The sequence below is a fragment of the Schistocerca gregaria genome, chromosome 2 (genome assembly GCF_023897955.1).
Source record: "Schistocerca gregaria isolate iqSchGreg1 chromosome 2, iqSchGreg1.2, whole genome shotgun sequence".
NCBI classification, from domain to species: domain Eukaryota; kingdom Metazoa; phylum Arthropoda; class Insecta; order Orthoptera; family Acrididae; genus Schistocerca; species Schistocerca gregaria.
The window spans coordinates 247,391,845-247,409,509 of NC_064921.1; the positions used below are offsets into that span (position 1 = coordinate 247,391,845).

At 41.1% G+C, this 17,665-nt stretch overlaps 1 protein-coding gene across 1 annotated transcript in view; it reads right to left on the reverse strand.

Moving 5' to 3' along the window:
• Nucleotides 1–724: 724 nt before the first annotated feature.
• LOC126336109 (dehydrogenase/reductase SDR family member 11-like) overlaps nucleotides 725–17,665 on the reverse strand; it is a 43,232-nt gene continuing 26,291 nt past the window's right edge. Inside the window, exons 4-6 of the mRNA XM_049999588.1 lie at nucleotides 13,877–14,006; nucleotides 11,212–11,355; nucleotides 725–844 (exon numbers count right to left, since the gene is read on the reverse strand). Coding sequence (XP_049855545.1) covers nucleotides 800–844; nucleotides 11,212–11,355; nucleotides 13,877–14,006 — 319 coding nt within the window. The 3' untranslated portion in view covers nucleotides 725–799. The remainder of the gene's footprint in view (nucleotides 845–11,211; nucleotides 11,356–13,876; nucleotides 14,007–17,665) is intronic.

Consider the following 17,665-nt stretch of genomic DNA (forward strand, 5'->3'; position numbering starts at 1 on the left):
AGAAGTTTTTGAAATGCCAAGTACTCAGAATTACTTCTCGCAGCCGTCTGCACCCATGAGCTGAAACTGAGGATTCTGTACATTTCACGTATTTGTTTAACATAATGTAGTCAAATATTCTTTTGAGTCCTGTTTCGTTAGTTATTTTGTCTACGTATTACCAATCTTATTTACATCAAAAAATATATACCGAACTTACTGTCTACGTGTTTCACTTCGCTAAGGTTGTTTGTTAAGGCACTGAGGTGGATGTTCGTGATTGAATATGTTTGCCTGATAATGTGTCGATGGTGGTTAGACGTTTCATTAGCTCAAATAATAGTTAAAATATTTATGAGGCTATCATTTCAGTAGGGGATGCCGTTTGAGAGGTTAAGCCCATTACACATTAGTTCCTTTATTTCCTTCGAGTGACATTCATCAGCTGTCAGGTATCTCATGCTCACATTTCGCAGACTGTAGCTTGTTGTGGTGTCAGAAACTGCGTAGGAAAGGCACTAGGACACACGTGGGTAGCTTTCGTGGAGAGACGACCTTCGTGCCCCTCCATAAATTATTAAAGCGCTACACATTGTCCATCAGGATGACTGTAGTATTCATTGCATGGGGAAGGTATTTTAACACATAGAACTAGGAAAGGACTTCGTATTGCGTAACAGGCTTGGCAGTGTGGAGGTCACATTTAGCTACTTTGACGGCGTACATGCACAAAGCAATTAACACACAATTTAAAAACAGATGTTTTATTAATCTTAAAATCAGAAATTAGAGAACACTGAAAGAAACATTCAGTGCAAGGTCAGTCGTAGTATTCGCCTGTTGGCCGGATAATCATTTCGTGAACCTGAAACAGATTAAACACATTAATTAGGAGGAGAAGTAGGAAAGAAAATACTGATAGGATATGCTAGTACATTCGGTTTCCATAGCTGCCCTTTTTTCATTGGGTTGCAGAAGGAGTAGTAAACCTTTTTTTAGTTATCTCTGGTAACAGCAAAACTTTTTAACTGTCCACCGGCCGCACAGTAATGGTGATTTATAAAGTAGGGAAGTAACGTTACTTGGTAAAAATTATATACCATACTTCAGAAAGTTTCAGAGTATATTTATTATAACTGACATATTATTTTATGTCAAATTTTTATGAAAATCTAATGAAAATGCTTGTAACACCCAAACCGCCTTCTGCCCACCCTGAACGCTGGAACGCCCAGTAGTGGCACCAGCAGCCAGGCTGGCTGCCACTGACTTATTCTACGACACAGCGTTGGAACGGTGACAGAGGGCGACACCAGGAGCTCGTTCTGCTGGTGGGTGGGTATGTGCTGCAGGACGCTTATGAAGTAAACCTTAAGTTTGCTTTATTGTGGGCACCAGGCAGGGCCGTGGTGGGCGTGTCGGCTGCTTCTGCACGGCGGATCCCTGCGCCACGTGGCTGACCACCGAAAGTGGGCGGCCGTGCCACGTGGACCTGTCAGACTCTAACCACGGGGCGCGACGTCATTTCCGCCGCTATCGTGCACAGGGGGTTCATTTCTATCGCTCAGGTTTGCTCACTTTATGTCGCAAACCACGACAGGGGCAGACAAGGACGGTACGTGACATTAAAGAAGACATCAAAGTGATTCTGCCAGCAGGCAGCCGAGATTTGTGATTAATCTATATGAGAAAATACAAGTCCGAGAAGATGTATATACCTGAACTTCAACACATCATCAATAACTTTTCTAATACTTGTTTACAAAGGAGATCAAGCACTATGATGGTTCTTAGTAATGAATCTCGATTGAACTACTCACATGTAACATATCATAATTGATTAAGTTGTGAGACACTTTTTAATTGAACTTTAGTTAAACTCTGGAATTCAATACACACGCCATTAACAACGCAGCATGCGTTGCCGAACATAATGGTAAACCGCGTTTAACATTTTGCCCACAAGATATTAAATTTTTAAATTTACTCTTTATTAATTTGCGAAGTTTCGCCTTTAGGTTAAATATTACTACACTTAGCCTAATTCTGAGTAGTGCAATGAAAAGAGGAGGAAAACTGTCATAAGAAGATGGCGCCATAGACATATTTACTGTAATAAGTTACACCACAGAGGTTATGAACTGATTTTCAGCACTGCTATCAAACTTTGCATTTATTTCATCTTATATTTTGGACGAACTAATGCACGTAAAATTAAGTGTGACGTTTCAGTTTTGCTTAGGATTTTAGCGCACAGCTAACTCCGAAATCATATTTTGGATATCATACATGTGTTAAAAGTTGTGAATCAGGCTGCTGAATGTACAACACATTAAGGGGCGTTAAAAGGGTGACGACCATCTCGCAGTCGATCACAATTTGGTATAAAACTGAAGAGGCAAAAGCTATCTCGGGCTGCGTGGTAGAGCAGCTGCAGACATTTTCGGTGACAGAGATCTTCTGTATCGTCAGTCGCGACACTTCGTAATATTTCGCACAATTCTGTTGGGGCTTAGCGATTGGCTAAAATAGCCAGGGTTCTGATTTATTTTTGCCTGTAGTTCAGCAAAAGTTTTATTTTTGCGCCTGAAATTGATCTGGGCTCTTAATTTATGCACTGAGTCTGGAACTCAGTTTGCCACTGTGAGACTTCGCATAATTTCTTCAACTGATCAACACTTATTTTCAGTGCATTGTATGACGGTTAGATTCTTATTATATGAGAGGTAGTGTGTTTAGTTTCTGTTAATTTCTAGATGTGGTTATTGGTTTTACTTTTTCAACTACTCTCTTTCTTATTTTTGTACAATGTGTTCACCAACCACTGTATTGGAGCTCGAGCCTTTTAGAAATCAAGTATTTAGACACTTTTGCCAGCCTATGAATTCATGTATGAATTTTATGAACAATAAAGTTTATTAGGCGAAATGTAATCATTGCAGTGGAGGTACATTATTTACTGTTCGTTGCACCTCCGTTCTACCTTGTCACGTATGAATACGGCCCCACAGGCGGCAGAAAGTTGGCAACAGAACTGCTTGTTTCCGTTAGATGCCGATACTGGTCGCGCAGCATCTGGCGGGCTGATGGAGCACGCCCATTGAACCACGTCTGCAGCAGCGCCGTACTACGGGCGCCCTCTGCCACCGAGATGAAGGACCGCCGGCGGCAGCCGCACACTTTTTTTGCACTTGGAGCCCCTTTTCATCATGACAATACACAGATACCTCCTAGTCACTGCTCCAACACCATCTTTTGTGCTTTAGTTCAGAGAACCTCATCCTTGTGGCTCTTCTATAAGCTGGACTCTGTTTCTTGCTGCAGTATTTGTAATGAGTCCTATGCTTGGAGAAATACAGTTTAAGTCAACCCGCTGTTTACTGTTAATTTGTTCACAACCATTTCTGTTCCCGTCCGTTTTCTCTACAACGGCAGTTGCCACACCACTCTATAACCCACCTCTCCTTACCGTTGTGTACCAAGACAGACACAACAAAACTATCAGTAATTTGTCTCAGTGATTTAAACCTTGGTGGTGAATTTATTAGTTTATTTTATTTAAAATGCATGCAATAATTAGCTCAATGCTTAATGTTATCGCCAGAATAGGGAATGGGGAGCCGCTACTGTCACAAAATGATATGTACAGGGTGAAAAATGTCTCTAAGCACTATGAGACTTAACATCTGAGGTCATCAGTCCCCTAGACTTAGAACTACTTAAACCTAACTAACCTAGGACATTACACACATCCATGTCCGAGGCAGGATTCGAACCTACGACCAGAGCAGCAACGCGGTTCCGGACTGATGCGCCTAGAACCGCTCGGTCATAGCAGTCGGCTACAGGGTGAGTCACTAGCTATTGCCACCAAGAATAACTCCGAAAGTATGATAGGAGCTGAAACGTTTGTGGGACAAATTTTGCATGGAACAACGGAGGCCAAAACATAACGTTGGTTTTTGGTTGCTAGGAGGGTCAACTTCGTTTCTTTAAATGGGATACTGTAGTTCGGTACTCATTTTCTGATAGCGGTTATCGAGACGAATCCAATGATGTGTAACAGTAAGGTCTTTGCAGGTCAACGAAGGTCACAAATGTGGCATGAACGTCCATTTACAGAAGGCGTTCGAAGTGATGACCATTGGTATCAGTGCAGAGCTGCAATCTTCTTATCATGGATTTAGTGGTATTCATTACCACATCGGCACTTATAGAAGCACCTGCTCTGACAATTCTTTCTCGCATATCTTTAGGTGTAGTCGGAACGACTTTACAAACAACGTATTTTGCGAATCCCCACAAGAAAAAAATCCAGAGGCGTCAAGTCTGGCGAACGAACTGGCCACGACACATCTCCTCCGCGTCCAATCCAACGATTTAGGGATTGTCTCTGCCACTCATTTCTAGCCACCAGAGAAAAATGTGCCAGACACCCATCTTGTTGATACCACATTCTGTTCCTTGTTCCTAAAGGTAATTTTTCAATAACAGACATAATGTTTCTTGCAGGAATGTGGTGTATTTCCTACCACTAACATGTCATTCGATGCAATAGGAGCCTATAATTCTGTCCTCCAGAATCCCACACCATACATTCGCCGACAACGATTTTTGGTGTGCAACTCACAGCATCCATCATGGATTTTCAGTTGCCCAATAATGCATGATATGCAAACTAACATTTCCATCGTTCGTAAATGTAGCCTCATCAGTAAATAAAATCAAATTAATAAACGTGTCAGCCTTCTGAATCTGAAGTTGAGCCCATCGGCAAAATTCAATGCGACACATACAATCCGTACCAGTTAATTCTTGGTGGAGACTGCTATTTATCATATCATGATATTTATGGCGATGCAGAACACGAACAACACTACTCTGGCTCATGCCAGATTTCCTTGCGATTTGACGCGAACTAACACATGGATATCGAACCACAGTGGCAACAGTACCAATTTCCGTTTCCTCGTTAATAACTTTCCTTTGCCGGATATGTTTCCGATGCGTTAAAGGCCAGTTCTTCTCAATTTGTCATACATATATTTAAATGTACGCCGTGTAGGGTGAGTACGTTGAGGTTATCTTTCATTGTATATGTCTCTAGCTCTCACTGAATTTCGTTGGCATTCTCCGTAAATGAGAAGGGTATCGACTTGTTCTTCGAAAGAGTATATCACTCACATTTACTTGATTCGACGATACTAGTCTTACCGTTCCTATTAGTGTTGTATTGCGAAACAGTCGAATGATGTTTACATGTCAATGGCACGTTAGTTGGATACGCTGTATTCGGCGAATATTTACTATTTGCACGATATACGAGAGAGAATTGTCAGAGCATGTGCTTCGATAAGTGCCAATGTGATAAGGAATACCACTCAGTCCATCATAAGAAGATTGCAGCACTGCACTAATGCCAATGATTATTACTTCGAACACCTTCTGTAAATGGACGTTCATGCCACCTTTTTGACCTACGCTGACCTTCAAAGACCTTACTGTTACACATCGTTGGATTCGTCTCGATAGCCGCTATCAGAAAATAAGTACCAAACTACAGCATCCCACTTAAGAAAACAAACTTCATTTCTCTGATGAGACCCCAGCTAGTAACAAAAAACCAGCGTAATATTATGGCTCCCGTTGTCCCATGCAATATTTGTTCCACAAACTTTACAGCTACTATCATACTTTCTGAGCTATTCTAGGTGGCAATAGTTAGTATCTCACCTTGTATAACAATAAGATACAAATTTTTTTCATCGTAAGAATAAATTATTTCTTTGTGACTACAAGGAATTTTTTAGTATTTAGTTAAATATCGGCCCCAAGTAAGTACATGTGAAAGAATATAAAATATAATTGTGTTGTTTTTTTCTGTCCATAAACGGAGCAACACAACTTCTTTACATATAATCTGCGACACTGATAGCATTTTCACTGGCGAAGTACGTAGCAAAGTTTCTACTCTTGATTTGGAAAGATTTGTAAGAAAAACCGTCATACGTTTTTACATACTAAACATTTTTCACTTGAAAGTTTTAATTTTGGAACATTTGTTGTAGGACATAAACTCGTGACATTTGGTGTCTTGTTTATTTTAAAACTAAAATGTGTGACCAGCGTAAACTCTGACTTTAAAGCTATCATGTCCAAGTGCTGGGCTATGCTATACACTTGAAAATAGCTACACAGTACCGATATGCTAATCCAAATTACGACAGCTTGTGCAAAAGATTGTTATCACTTATAAATTTGTTTCTACTGTAATCCGTAAAGCAAGTAAAACATCACAATATTTGTCAATTGCGAACCACGAAATACCAATGTGTCGTGGCTTCATGTGGGGTATGATGTGCGAATGTGCCCCAAAGGGGAGCCTGGGCGGCACTAGGGTAGCTCGGCGCTTGTTTGATCTGTACAGTGATCGAGTGCCAAAGCAGAAACATTGCACGAAGTGCCGTAAATTCTTCGTAGGTTGGTGCTACGCAAGACTTGCTAGACATCTGTGGAATGTAACCCTGCAGTTTTCTCTTTAGTAATTACACAGAAGTGTTTGTATGTATTTCTCTATGATGAATAGAATTACTGCAGTCTTATCTTTAGTAACTACCCAGAAATGTCTTTTGTGTATTTCTATATGATGAATAGAATCAAAAGATTTGGAATTTCTCTAGTAGCTAAAGAAAATAAGTTCTGTCCACGAAGATGAATTACAAAACAGTCCTAAGAGCGATTCATTGGTATTTTTCATCAGTCTAAGAGCCTTACCATGTTACATTAATGGAGCAGATAGAGAAAAAACAAGAAACAAGTGTTCGTTTTGTCAATGGATCGCTTAGAAAGTGTTACAAGTACTGAACGAACTCCAGAGGCAGCCGCTAAGATAGAGGATTTGTATTTCACTTTTCAGATTCCTAGAGCGTACGTTCCAAGGAGCGTCGGGCAGCAGATTACATCTCCATACTTCTCCCAACTCACCAGGACGAAAAAATCATAGAAAATAAAGCTGATGAGGAGATTTTATCGACGGTCATTATCCCAACGAAGCATTCGAGAATGGAACACTGAATGGAGTATGGAGATTGGTTCCAAAATTGCCCTCAATTACGCACCATAAGGTGATTTGAGGAGAATAGTATATACTATTGTATTGGAAACAACAAAGTACACAGTAAGTAGACTTGCAGTGACTGAGCACCGGAGACAACGCTCACATGTGGACTGAAACGGTCTTTAAAAACAGTGCAGGTCAAGCCCGACACCAAGCACGTTCGTCATGGCACGTCACTGAACAGGCGTAATAGGCGACAAGAACTTTCACGAAGTGCGAACGATTCAACAGAGAGCGGGTCGCGTTCCTGGAATGTCGGCGGTGGTTGTGCTGGTAGTGAGCGAAGCAGGCTCCTAACGTGAACTGTGCACTTGTAACGATGGCAATCTACGTGTACACTCCGCCATATGGAGTGTAGATCCAGACGTAGATATACGTGCATAAAGTAGAGCAAAATAATTAGACTACGAGTGAGGTATCAGCACTTTTTGCTTCTTAAGTAACAAACAAGCGCTACATTATTCACAAACTGCCCTAGAACGCATACCTTCACAAAGAAATTATCCAAATGGGACAATCAAATCATTAAAATTTCAGAAAAATTGATGACTTATTGAAGAGAAAAAACTAAGAAACTTCACTAATTAAGCAAGTCAATAACGCCTTGGTCCACCTCTGGAGATTATGAAAGCAGTTAATCAGCTTGGTACTGATTGATAGAGCTGTTGGGTTTCCTACTGTCCAAACGGCGCATTAGATCGTGAAAAAGCCGATATGGTTGGAGGGTCCTACCAATAACTCTCCAACGTTCCAACTGGCGAGTTATCCGCCGATCTTGGCCGCGGTAAGGTTTGACAAGCACGAAGACAAGCAGTGGAGACTCTCCCTGTTTGCGGCTGGGCATTATCTTGCTGAAATGTAAGCCCAGGATGGCTTGCCATTGATGGCAACAAAACGAACCATAGAAAATCGTCGACGTATCACTGTGCTGTGAGGGTACCGCGAATGACAACTAAAGGGGCCCTGCTATGAAAAAAAAAAGGCACCCCAAGCCGATCGCTCCTGGGGCGTCACTGGACAACATCTTCGGACTCATATCTCATTGACTGAAGTAAAATCACCTTCCGTGAAGAGTGCCGCTACGATGTGATCCCCGATTACCAGCAAAGACCTATATGGAGACGACTCGGACAACAGTGGGATACCAACCTGGCTGTCACCCACCACACAGCTTGACAACCAGGAGTGATGGTCTCGGGTCCCATTTCACATCATAGCATGACCCCTCTGATTGTCATCTGCGGTAACTTTACAGTAGGGCAGCACGTCTACTCGATTCTAAGCCTCATTTTGTTGCTCTTCCTGTCAAGCCATCCAGGACTTAAATTACAGCAAGATAAAGGCAGCCCGCACAGGGTGAGAGTTCCTACTCCTTGTATTCGTGCATGCCTAAGGGTACGTTGGCCAGTAAGGTCACCGGATCTCTCCCCAATTGAGAACGTTTAGAGCCGGCCGGGTGGCCGAACGGTTCTAGGCACTACAGTCTGGAACCGCGTGACCGCTACGGTCGCAGGTTCGAATCCTGCCTCGGATATGGATGTGTGTGATGTCCTTAGTTTAGTTAGGTTTAAGTATTTCTACGTTCTAGGGGACTGATGACCTCAGAAGTTAAATCCCATAGTGCTCAGAGCCATTTTGAACGTTTAGAACGCTACGGGTGGGCCTTACAACTACATCGGGATTTTCACGATCCAACGCGCCAGGTGGACATAATTTGGCACGATTTCCTTCAGAAGTACATCCAACAACTCTTTCAATCACTGCAAGCCGAATAACTGTTTTCATAAGGGCTAGGGATGGACCAATGCGTTATTGACTTGCTCAATTTGTGAACCTCGTTCTCTTGAATAAATCATCCGATTGTAATCTTCTATTTGCCCGTACATGTATAGCACAGCTACCGATTTCCGTCCCATTATGATAATTCTTTCGTGGTGCCTCGTCATGTCTGCTCTGCAATTCACAGTTAAGTGCCTGGCACACGGTTCTTCGAACCACCTTCAGATTATCTCTCTTCGAGTCTACTCTCTAAAACAGCTTGGGAAAAATTAACGCTAAAATCTTTCTGTGGGAGCTCTCATTTCTCTTGTCGCACTCCGATGAGAAAGCTGGTGACAGAGATCTGATGAGATGATCCTGACGCTAAGAAAATTCCTCTATTTTAATTATTGTCACCTCAATTCGGGTATCATACGCGAGACATTCTCTCTCCTCTTTTGCGACTATACAAAACGATCTGCCCGTCTTGGAATTTTTTCGACTTCCTCCATCAACCCGACCTAGTAAGGATCTGTAATCGCACAGGACTATTTTAGCAAAGGATGAACACGTGGCTGTTGGCTGTCTCTTTAGTAGACCTGTTGTATCTTCTAAGTGTTCTGCCATTAAAATGCCGTCTTTGGTTCGCCTTCTCCACAATATCATCTAAGGGATCGTTCCTCTTTACGGTGTTCGGAACAGTAATTCCCTGGCTACTTAGACGACCTGACACCCTTCATATATTGTGATTTTTTTCTGAATTTTTTTATTTTTTGTGATATATATGAGACTTAACATTTGAGGTCATCAGTCCCCTAGACTTAGAACTACTTAAACCTAACTAACCTAGGACATCGCACACATCCATGTCCGAAGCAGGATTCGAACCTGCGACTGGAGCAGCAACGTGGTTCCAGACTGATGCGCCTAGAACCGCTCGGCCACAGCGGATTTCTTTTTGTGCTCATGTGAATGTCATCACACGTTTCATTGTTCAGAGACACTTTTCATATCATACGCATAATGTCCCTAAGTCATTTTGCAATTGGTTTTGATCTTCTGATGATTTTTCTAGACGGTAAATCACAGCACCATCTGCAAATAATCTAAGCGGGCTACACAAGTTGTTTCCTAAATCGTTTAAATAGGTTAGAAACAGTAAAGGGCGTATAACACTATCTTGGAGAACGTCGGCTTATCACATCTGTTTACTCGTTGATTTTCCGCCATTATGTATTTTTACCTTTGTGATAGGAAATCACGAATCCAGTCGCGCAACTGAGTTTATACTCAGTAGGCATTCAATTTGAATTGCCACTACGCTACCTCACAAGTTACTACCTCTTTTAAGTGATCATTGAGTTCTGAAACCATATTCCCTCCTTGAATTTCGGAAAGAGGTTTATAACATGTTTGTCTGAACTTCACTTGTTTTCATTTTTTTGCTAGCACAAGGGATGTGTCGACGTGGTTGAGCAAGCGAACTGTACCTTTCATATCTCATTATGAACTTCCCGACTAGGACCATTGATGTAAGTAGCACCCATAGCAAACTTCGACGTTATTCCCACTCCCTCAACCTATCGACCTTATCCCGTTCTTTGTTTAAATCTCATCGCTGCTCCACCTGTAAATTTGTTTATTGAGATCAACAGAATTTTTCAGTGATGCAGAAGGTACACGTTTATCTTTTGCTCAGAAGTGTTCAAAGCATAGAACAAAACGCAGCCCGTCGCAATGTTTGCAACAATAGCTTGATTCATTTTTCTTTGCTTCATTATTGATCGAAGCAAATCTGTATACAGACGTCTGCATATCGTATAAAGTTAGGTCTTAAGCAACTATTGCCCAACACAATCCTATCTAAATTTCTCGATTATTCCCTTTCATACATTTTTGTTCCATCTCCATTTTAGTGCCTTCAAACCCATTCCTTTCCATTCTTCTCCTTCTTCTGAATCCGCGACTTTACCTTATTCCCCTCTTCAATGTCATCTTCCCTCGTCCCTCTCCCTTCTGCCCGTACTATTTTCTTTCACGTGCCTCTAAACTGCGCGCTCACAAATCGGCGACCAGGGTACGCACCCATATCCCTATTGCAATAGCGAATGACAACCATCAAAATGGGTCCCGCCTTCTCAAACTGTTGTCGGTGAATTGCTGATGATTTCCCTTGGCTGTCAGTGGAATTAGTTTCCTGCTTAGGTACATATTTATGCAGATGTGGACGATACCATCTCCGTAATTACCTGTTTTAGAAGTAATCACTAAGCTTACTTGATTATTAAAAAAATTTAAAGGGAAATTTCGAACATTTGTGGAATAAGGCTACTTGCAAAATCAGAAGAGAAACTCACCTGAACCCTTGGGGGTTGAGAAAGCATGTAGACAACAGCGTTTGCTAAATCTTCCACTTGCAAGCAGGGCATATTCGCGAAGGTCTTTGCAAACTTTTCAGACTGGGTAAGCACAGGGGTTTTTACGACCCCTGGAGAAATTTGCTGCAAAGAGAGACATTAATTGTTAGTGTTTAATACATGTACAGTGGTACAAGATGATGTCTGTAATTCTGTCTTGGAAATGAAGGAATTTTGTAATGTATTGTCACAAACATTGCAATTTTTCGATAAACCGTATTCTTGATTCTTTTTAAATTAAAGCCAACCTATTTCAGTCACAGAATAACAGTATGGTTTCGTATTATAGCTACCATTGGAAACATACCTTTCACCAAACCTATATTTGAGCTGAAATCTTTCCTTCTAAACCAGAGTAACATCGACGCTTAGTGATATTGACAAATTTATGTCTGAGACAGAGACTCGAAGCCACCTTTCCCAAGGGAAAATCAAATATGTGATTTAGAATCTTAATATAGCAGACAGTTTTGTTACATACATACTTCTCTACTACTTCTCTGCTACTGTAAAAATATTTTTTCCTATGTGACATCGTTTGTAAAAATTACAATAAAAAAAACTACGTTATTTGTTTATAGTGAAGGTGAAGCGTATTTTACACCCGATATATTACTTAATTATAAATTACAGTCTATGTAGTGATAAGACCGAGGTTTCGGAACTAGGCGCGTATGTGGATTGCAACCTTAACTTATTGTTTATGAAATCTAGAATAAAACTTAATAAATTATACAAAAGTAGGAATATAAGGATAAGGGATCTTCATAATGAAAAGAACCAGAGGTTGTTGAGAGTTTCAAAGGTAGCATTCGGCAACAATAGACTGAAACAAGCGAAAGGAAGATGGATTAGCATCAATGCGAAATGAAATAGCGACGGCACCAGAGAATTATTGAGCCAAAGGGTAAGTGTGAAGTTCTTGTATAACACAGGAGACACGGGATTTAACTTAGAGGAGAAAATTTCAAAATGAAGCAATTGTAGCAGACAAAGGGAATACAGAAGTCTTAAAAAATGAAAAAAATGTGAAAGAAAATGCAATAGGGCAAAGCAAGAATGGCTCGAGGAGAAATGCAATGCCGTAGTATCATGCATGACTATGACAATTATAGATGTCGCTTGTTGGAAAATCAGAGAGACCTTTGGAGCAAAGAGAAGCAGCTGTATGAGTATCAAGAATTAAGATGGCAAGCCCTTACTAAGCAAAGAAGGGAAGGCTGGAAGATGAAAGTAATATATAGCTGGGTTGTCTAAGGGAAAGGAACTTGAAGACAATGTTTTAGAAAAGGAAATGGAAGTAGGTGAAGATGACGCGGGGAATGCCACATTGTGAGAATAATTTAACAGAGCACTGAAAAACCGAAGTCAAAACAAGGCACCTCGAGAAGACAACACTCTCTCATAATAATTAATGAGATCTTCTGGAGAATATAACAAAACTGTTCCACCTAGTATGGTAGACATATGACGAAGGCGGAATACTCTCAGCCTTCCAAAAGAATGCAATGATTCCAATGCCAAAGAAGGCAGTAACTGACACTAGCAAATATTACCGAACCATCATTTCAATAAGACATCTTTTAAAAATGCAGGTCCAAATTATTTACGGCAGAATGGAAAACCTGGTAGACGCCAGTCTCGTGGAAGGTCAGTTTGAGTTTCGGGAAGGTTGAGTAACACGCTTCGCAGTAGTGACCTTACGACATATCCTACAACATGGCCTGAAGAGAGACAAGTGTACTCATATAGTATTCATAGAATTAGACAAATATTTTGACAACATTTACTAGAATCCACTACCTGAGACTCTGAGAGTAGTAGGGATAAAATAAAAGTAGCAAAAGATTATTTACAACTTATGCAGAAGCCAGATTGCAGTTATAAGAATCGAAGGACATGAAAGGGAAGTAGAAGTTAAAAAGGGCCTGTGAAAGAAATGAAGCCAAACTTCAAAGTGAAAGAATAAAAACATTGATGTTTGGCGATGACATCGTAATTCTGTCAGAAACAGTACGGTTGAGCAGTAGATGAGTTTTGTTATTTGAGCAATAAAATGACTTACGATCGCCGTAGTAGAGAGAATGCAAAATGAAAATTGCCAGAAGTAAGGGAGGCATTTCTGAAAAGCAGATAAGTATTTTCTGAGGGTGCTAATCTGGATTATGGCTCTTTATGAAAGCGATACATGTATATTAAACAGTAAAAACAGACGCTTTTTAAATGTGGTGATACAGTAGAATTTTGAAGATGGGTGGATCGGATAATTTATAAGGAAGTAACAAGACGGTCTGTTTGGGGAAATATGTAATGTATGACATAGGTTGACTAAAAGAACGGAATGATTGATCGGAAACATCCTGGGACAAATTATGGAGGAAAGTGTGTGTTGATAAAAATTGTAGAGGGAGAAAAAAGTTTGACTGCAACAATAGTCCTCAAAAGGATGTTGGTTGCAGTAGTTATTCAGAGAAGTGCTCATGTAGCTTAGCTTGGATAACTGCACAGAACCAGCCTTCGGACTCAAAACCGCAATAACAACACATTAATCAAAGGATTTCTTCATAAGTATATGTTACTGACAGGACGAGAAATGTTGTCTTACCCCAACACGAATCTTGCTCTTTTTGGCGACGAGGTCCTTCCTGAGTCCTTCAGCCATAATCCTCACAGCTGTTTTGTTGGCTGAGTGCATCCCGAGGCCATCATTGAAAATCGGTATATGGGCCGCAGTACTGCAAAGGAAAGTCACTCATAAAGCTTTACCGAAGCTCAGGTTGCTCCGTATCAAGTTTCCATTCTATAAACTGCTGTGAAATTAATGGCAGAGCAAAGGAGAGCGGCAAGATTGACTACCAATCTGCCCCTACGTGAGCTGTAATTAATCGAACCTTGTCTTCGCAGTACCTAAGAGAACGATACGTCAGAGGTGCCAGTGTATTCCTAGACTCTTCAACATTGGCTCTTGAAGATTTGTAGCTAGGCTTTCGTGGGGTAGTTTGTGTCTGTTTTCACGTGCCCGACGATACAGCTGTTTCAGCGACCCACCGAGAAACCGAGGTCTGCCACATGTTTTATCTGATGCTGAGCCTATGCGATCATTCCTTTTCATATAGCGATAAATTGCTATGTCAAAGCATTTTGAAGAATTGATTATTTCCAGTTGTGACTCATAGTAACCGTACTCTTAGGGCACTTTGTTTGTGCGCTTTGTGAAGTGCACAGTTTTATATTTTTGAATGTTTAAAGCAAGCAACCGATCTTGGCACGACTTTGAAACCTTATCAATATCTGTATGGACATTTCTGCAGCTTGTTTTCAGGCAATACTTCACTGCGGATAACTGCCTCATCTGCAGAAAATCTGAATTTATGATAATGTCTGCCATATCATAAATAAATAACACTAACGGCAAGGCTGCTAATACACTTCTCTGGACAGACCTGAAGATACTTCTGCATCTGTCGATGACTCTCTACGCAACATGTTGGGACCTCCATACAAAAAAATTCTTAACACATTTACAGGCATCATTTTATACACCATTTTAACGACGGTCATGAGCGTTGATGTGGTACAAAGTAAAATGTTTTCCAGCAGTAAAAATAGCATATGCCTCGTTACTTCCATCCATGGTTTTCACGATGTCATGTGACAAGTCGGGAATTGGTTTCTCCATTCCGTTCTAGACACCTCGCAACATTTTATCTGAGAACTATAATGTATCCTTTCCCTCCAGTGGGGATTTCTGTGATTTTATATTTAAGTAAGGAAGTAAAATGTTAACGAAGCAAAGACAAATCACATTGCCAGCAAGAAAAGAAAACATACACTTACGAAAATTTGGAAGAAGGCATTGAACCTTAATCATTTTTTTGGTATGACATGAATTTGTAAGAGATTATTTCTTTACTGATGTGAGTTTTGCTTCAGACCCACTAGTCATCGTTGGTGTTACAAGACCGTGTCATTGTTGTTAATGTAAAGAAACAGTCTGCACAGTAATGATAATAATAATAATAATAATAATAATAATATAATAGTAATTACAACCAGACATTGGTAAAACTGTATACTGCATGTTCGTCTTATAAATGTCGAAATGTGAAAACGATAGAGCGGTTATGACGATTGATCACTGCGTCACAAAACTAACTACCCTCAATCAGTTTAAAAGGCCAAAAAATATACGAAATATTTCATTTTACGGGAACGATAGGTTAATGCAATCAGTTACCAAAATAAAGTCGTAAATTACTTAAAAGATGTTATTTCACAACAGAATTAATTATACCGGAATGGTACAATTTAACTGTGAGTCTCGAAGAAGAAGAAGAAAAAGAAAACTGTCACGTCTCTTATTTTTATAAGAAAAAATGATCGAAAATTTCATATATAATAGAGATATCGGAATAAAGTTCATACTCCGAAATATAAATACTGTCGTTGAAACACAACGACGTGTTAAATATATTCTCAGATTCTACAACAGATGGATGTCACTAATATTGGTCCCTAGTTTTGTGTGTCACCTCTGCTTTGACCAGTCACGGGTCATAATTATTGGTTCAAGAGATTTACCGTATATCATGCTTTAAAAAAGGGCCTGACACAGCTGCAAAATATGTATATAAACTGACTAGGATCCTATTGGTCCCTGGGGCCTTGTACACTTTTGACGATTTTTGACTAGTCTGACGATTTTTGACTAGTCTGCGAATATTTCTTTCACACGCAACTTAAAACACTACATCTAGGGACAGTAATCGCTCCTGGATATCTAATGGCGGATAAAGCCCGAAAGGCATCATACGAGCAAGAAACGCATTCCTTGCCTGATGTCTGACTTTTAACATAGCGACACCGTCATCCTGAATGGATGGTCGCCTGCCTGCTGCGTGACTGTTGATCACATCTGTATTATTGAAATTAAAATATACTCGAAAATCTTGGAATCTCTGCAACGAATACCTAGCCGACATCAGTGTCGATAACAGGAACCCTCAGTATGCGAAACCTTATCGCACTTGGCCAGTTGTTTAACCGCGAGGTGACACATTTGGAAACACCTATTACTGTTTCCAGAATGAGATTTTCACTCTGCAGCGGAGTGTCCGCTGATATGAAACTTCCTGGCAGATTAAAACTGTGTGCCGGGCCGAGACTCGAACTCGGGACCTTGCCTTTCGCGGACAATTGCTCTACCAACTGAGCTACCCAAGCACGACTCACGCCCCATCCTCACAGCTTTACTTCTGCCAGTACCTCGTCTCCTACCTTCCAAACTTTACAAAAGCTCTCCTGCGAACAATGTAGAACTAGCACTCCTGAAAGAAAGGATATTGCGGAGACATGGCTTAGCCACAGCCTGGGGGATGTTTCCAGAATGAGATTTTCACTCTGCAGCGGAGTGTGCGCTGATATGAAACTTCCTGGCAGATTAAAACTGTGTGCCGGGCCGAGACTCGAACTCGGTACCTGCAAGGTTCGCAGGAGAGATTCTGTAGAGTTTGGAGAGTAGGAGACGAGGTACTGGCAGAAGTAAAGCTGTGAGGATGGGGCGTGAGTCGTGCTTGGGTAGCTCAGTTGGTAGATCACTTGCCCGCGATAGGCAAGGTCCCGAGTTCGAGTCTCGGCCCGGCACACAGTTTTAATCTGTCAGGAAGTTACCTATTACTGCGTCTACAGTAGCGAAACTTTGACCGGCCTGAAGCCCTCCAACTGTTCGTTCACGATCATAAGCACTCAGATGATGTCATTCAGATGTATTGCCGTACCACGGAATGTCGCACTAATCGGTTCCACAAAAACCTTCACCACACACCGTACTGCATGAACTTTGTAATGCATTCAGAGCGTTAGTACACAGTCTCCGCTGGAATTAACACTTCTACATTTCTTGCTATCATTGGTCGGTTGTTCCGTAGCAGCTGTCAGTTGTCCCTTAGCAACTGTCAAACAGCATATTTTTATTTCCTGGAAACTAAGAATAAATCCAGAAAAAGACAACAGATCTACTCGACTTGAAATGTTGTTCTAGCGATCAGCACACAAATTTCTGATAACTAGCTTTCCTAACGTAATCGTCGTCATTCTCGGAGATATCGTGGAATCCGCTATATCGCCGCCAGTCAGTGACATACTGAGACACTTAAGAAGCTTAGAGGCACCATCAGAATGAAAGGGCGCATGCACTGATGCAGATTCGTCTATATACTACACGAATGCATATGAGTGCGGCAGAACAATCTGGCGTAAAGGAAACGTACTACTTTGCAACCCCCCCCCCCCCCCCCACCCCCACCCCACTCACTGTACAGCCCACATCTTGCGCCTCCGACATCTACACATTTAACACAGGGCGATACGGCATTGGGCATTAATCGTTCCACAA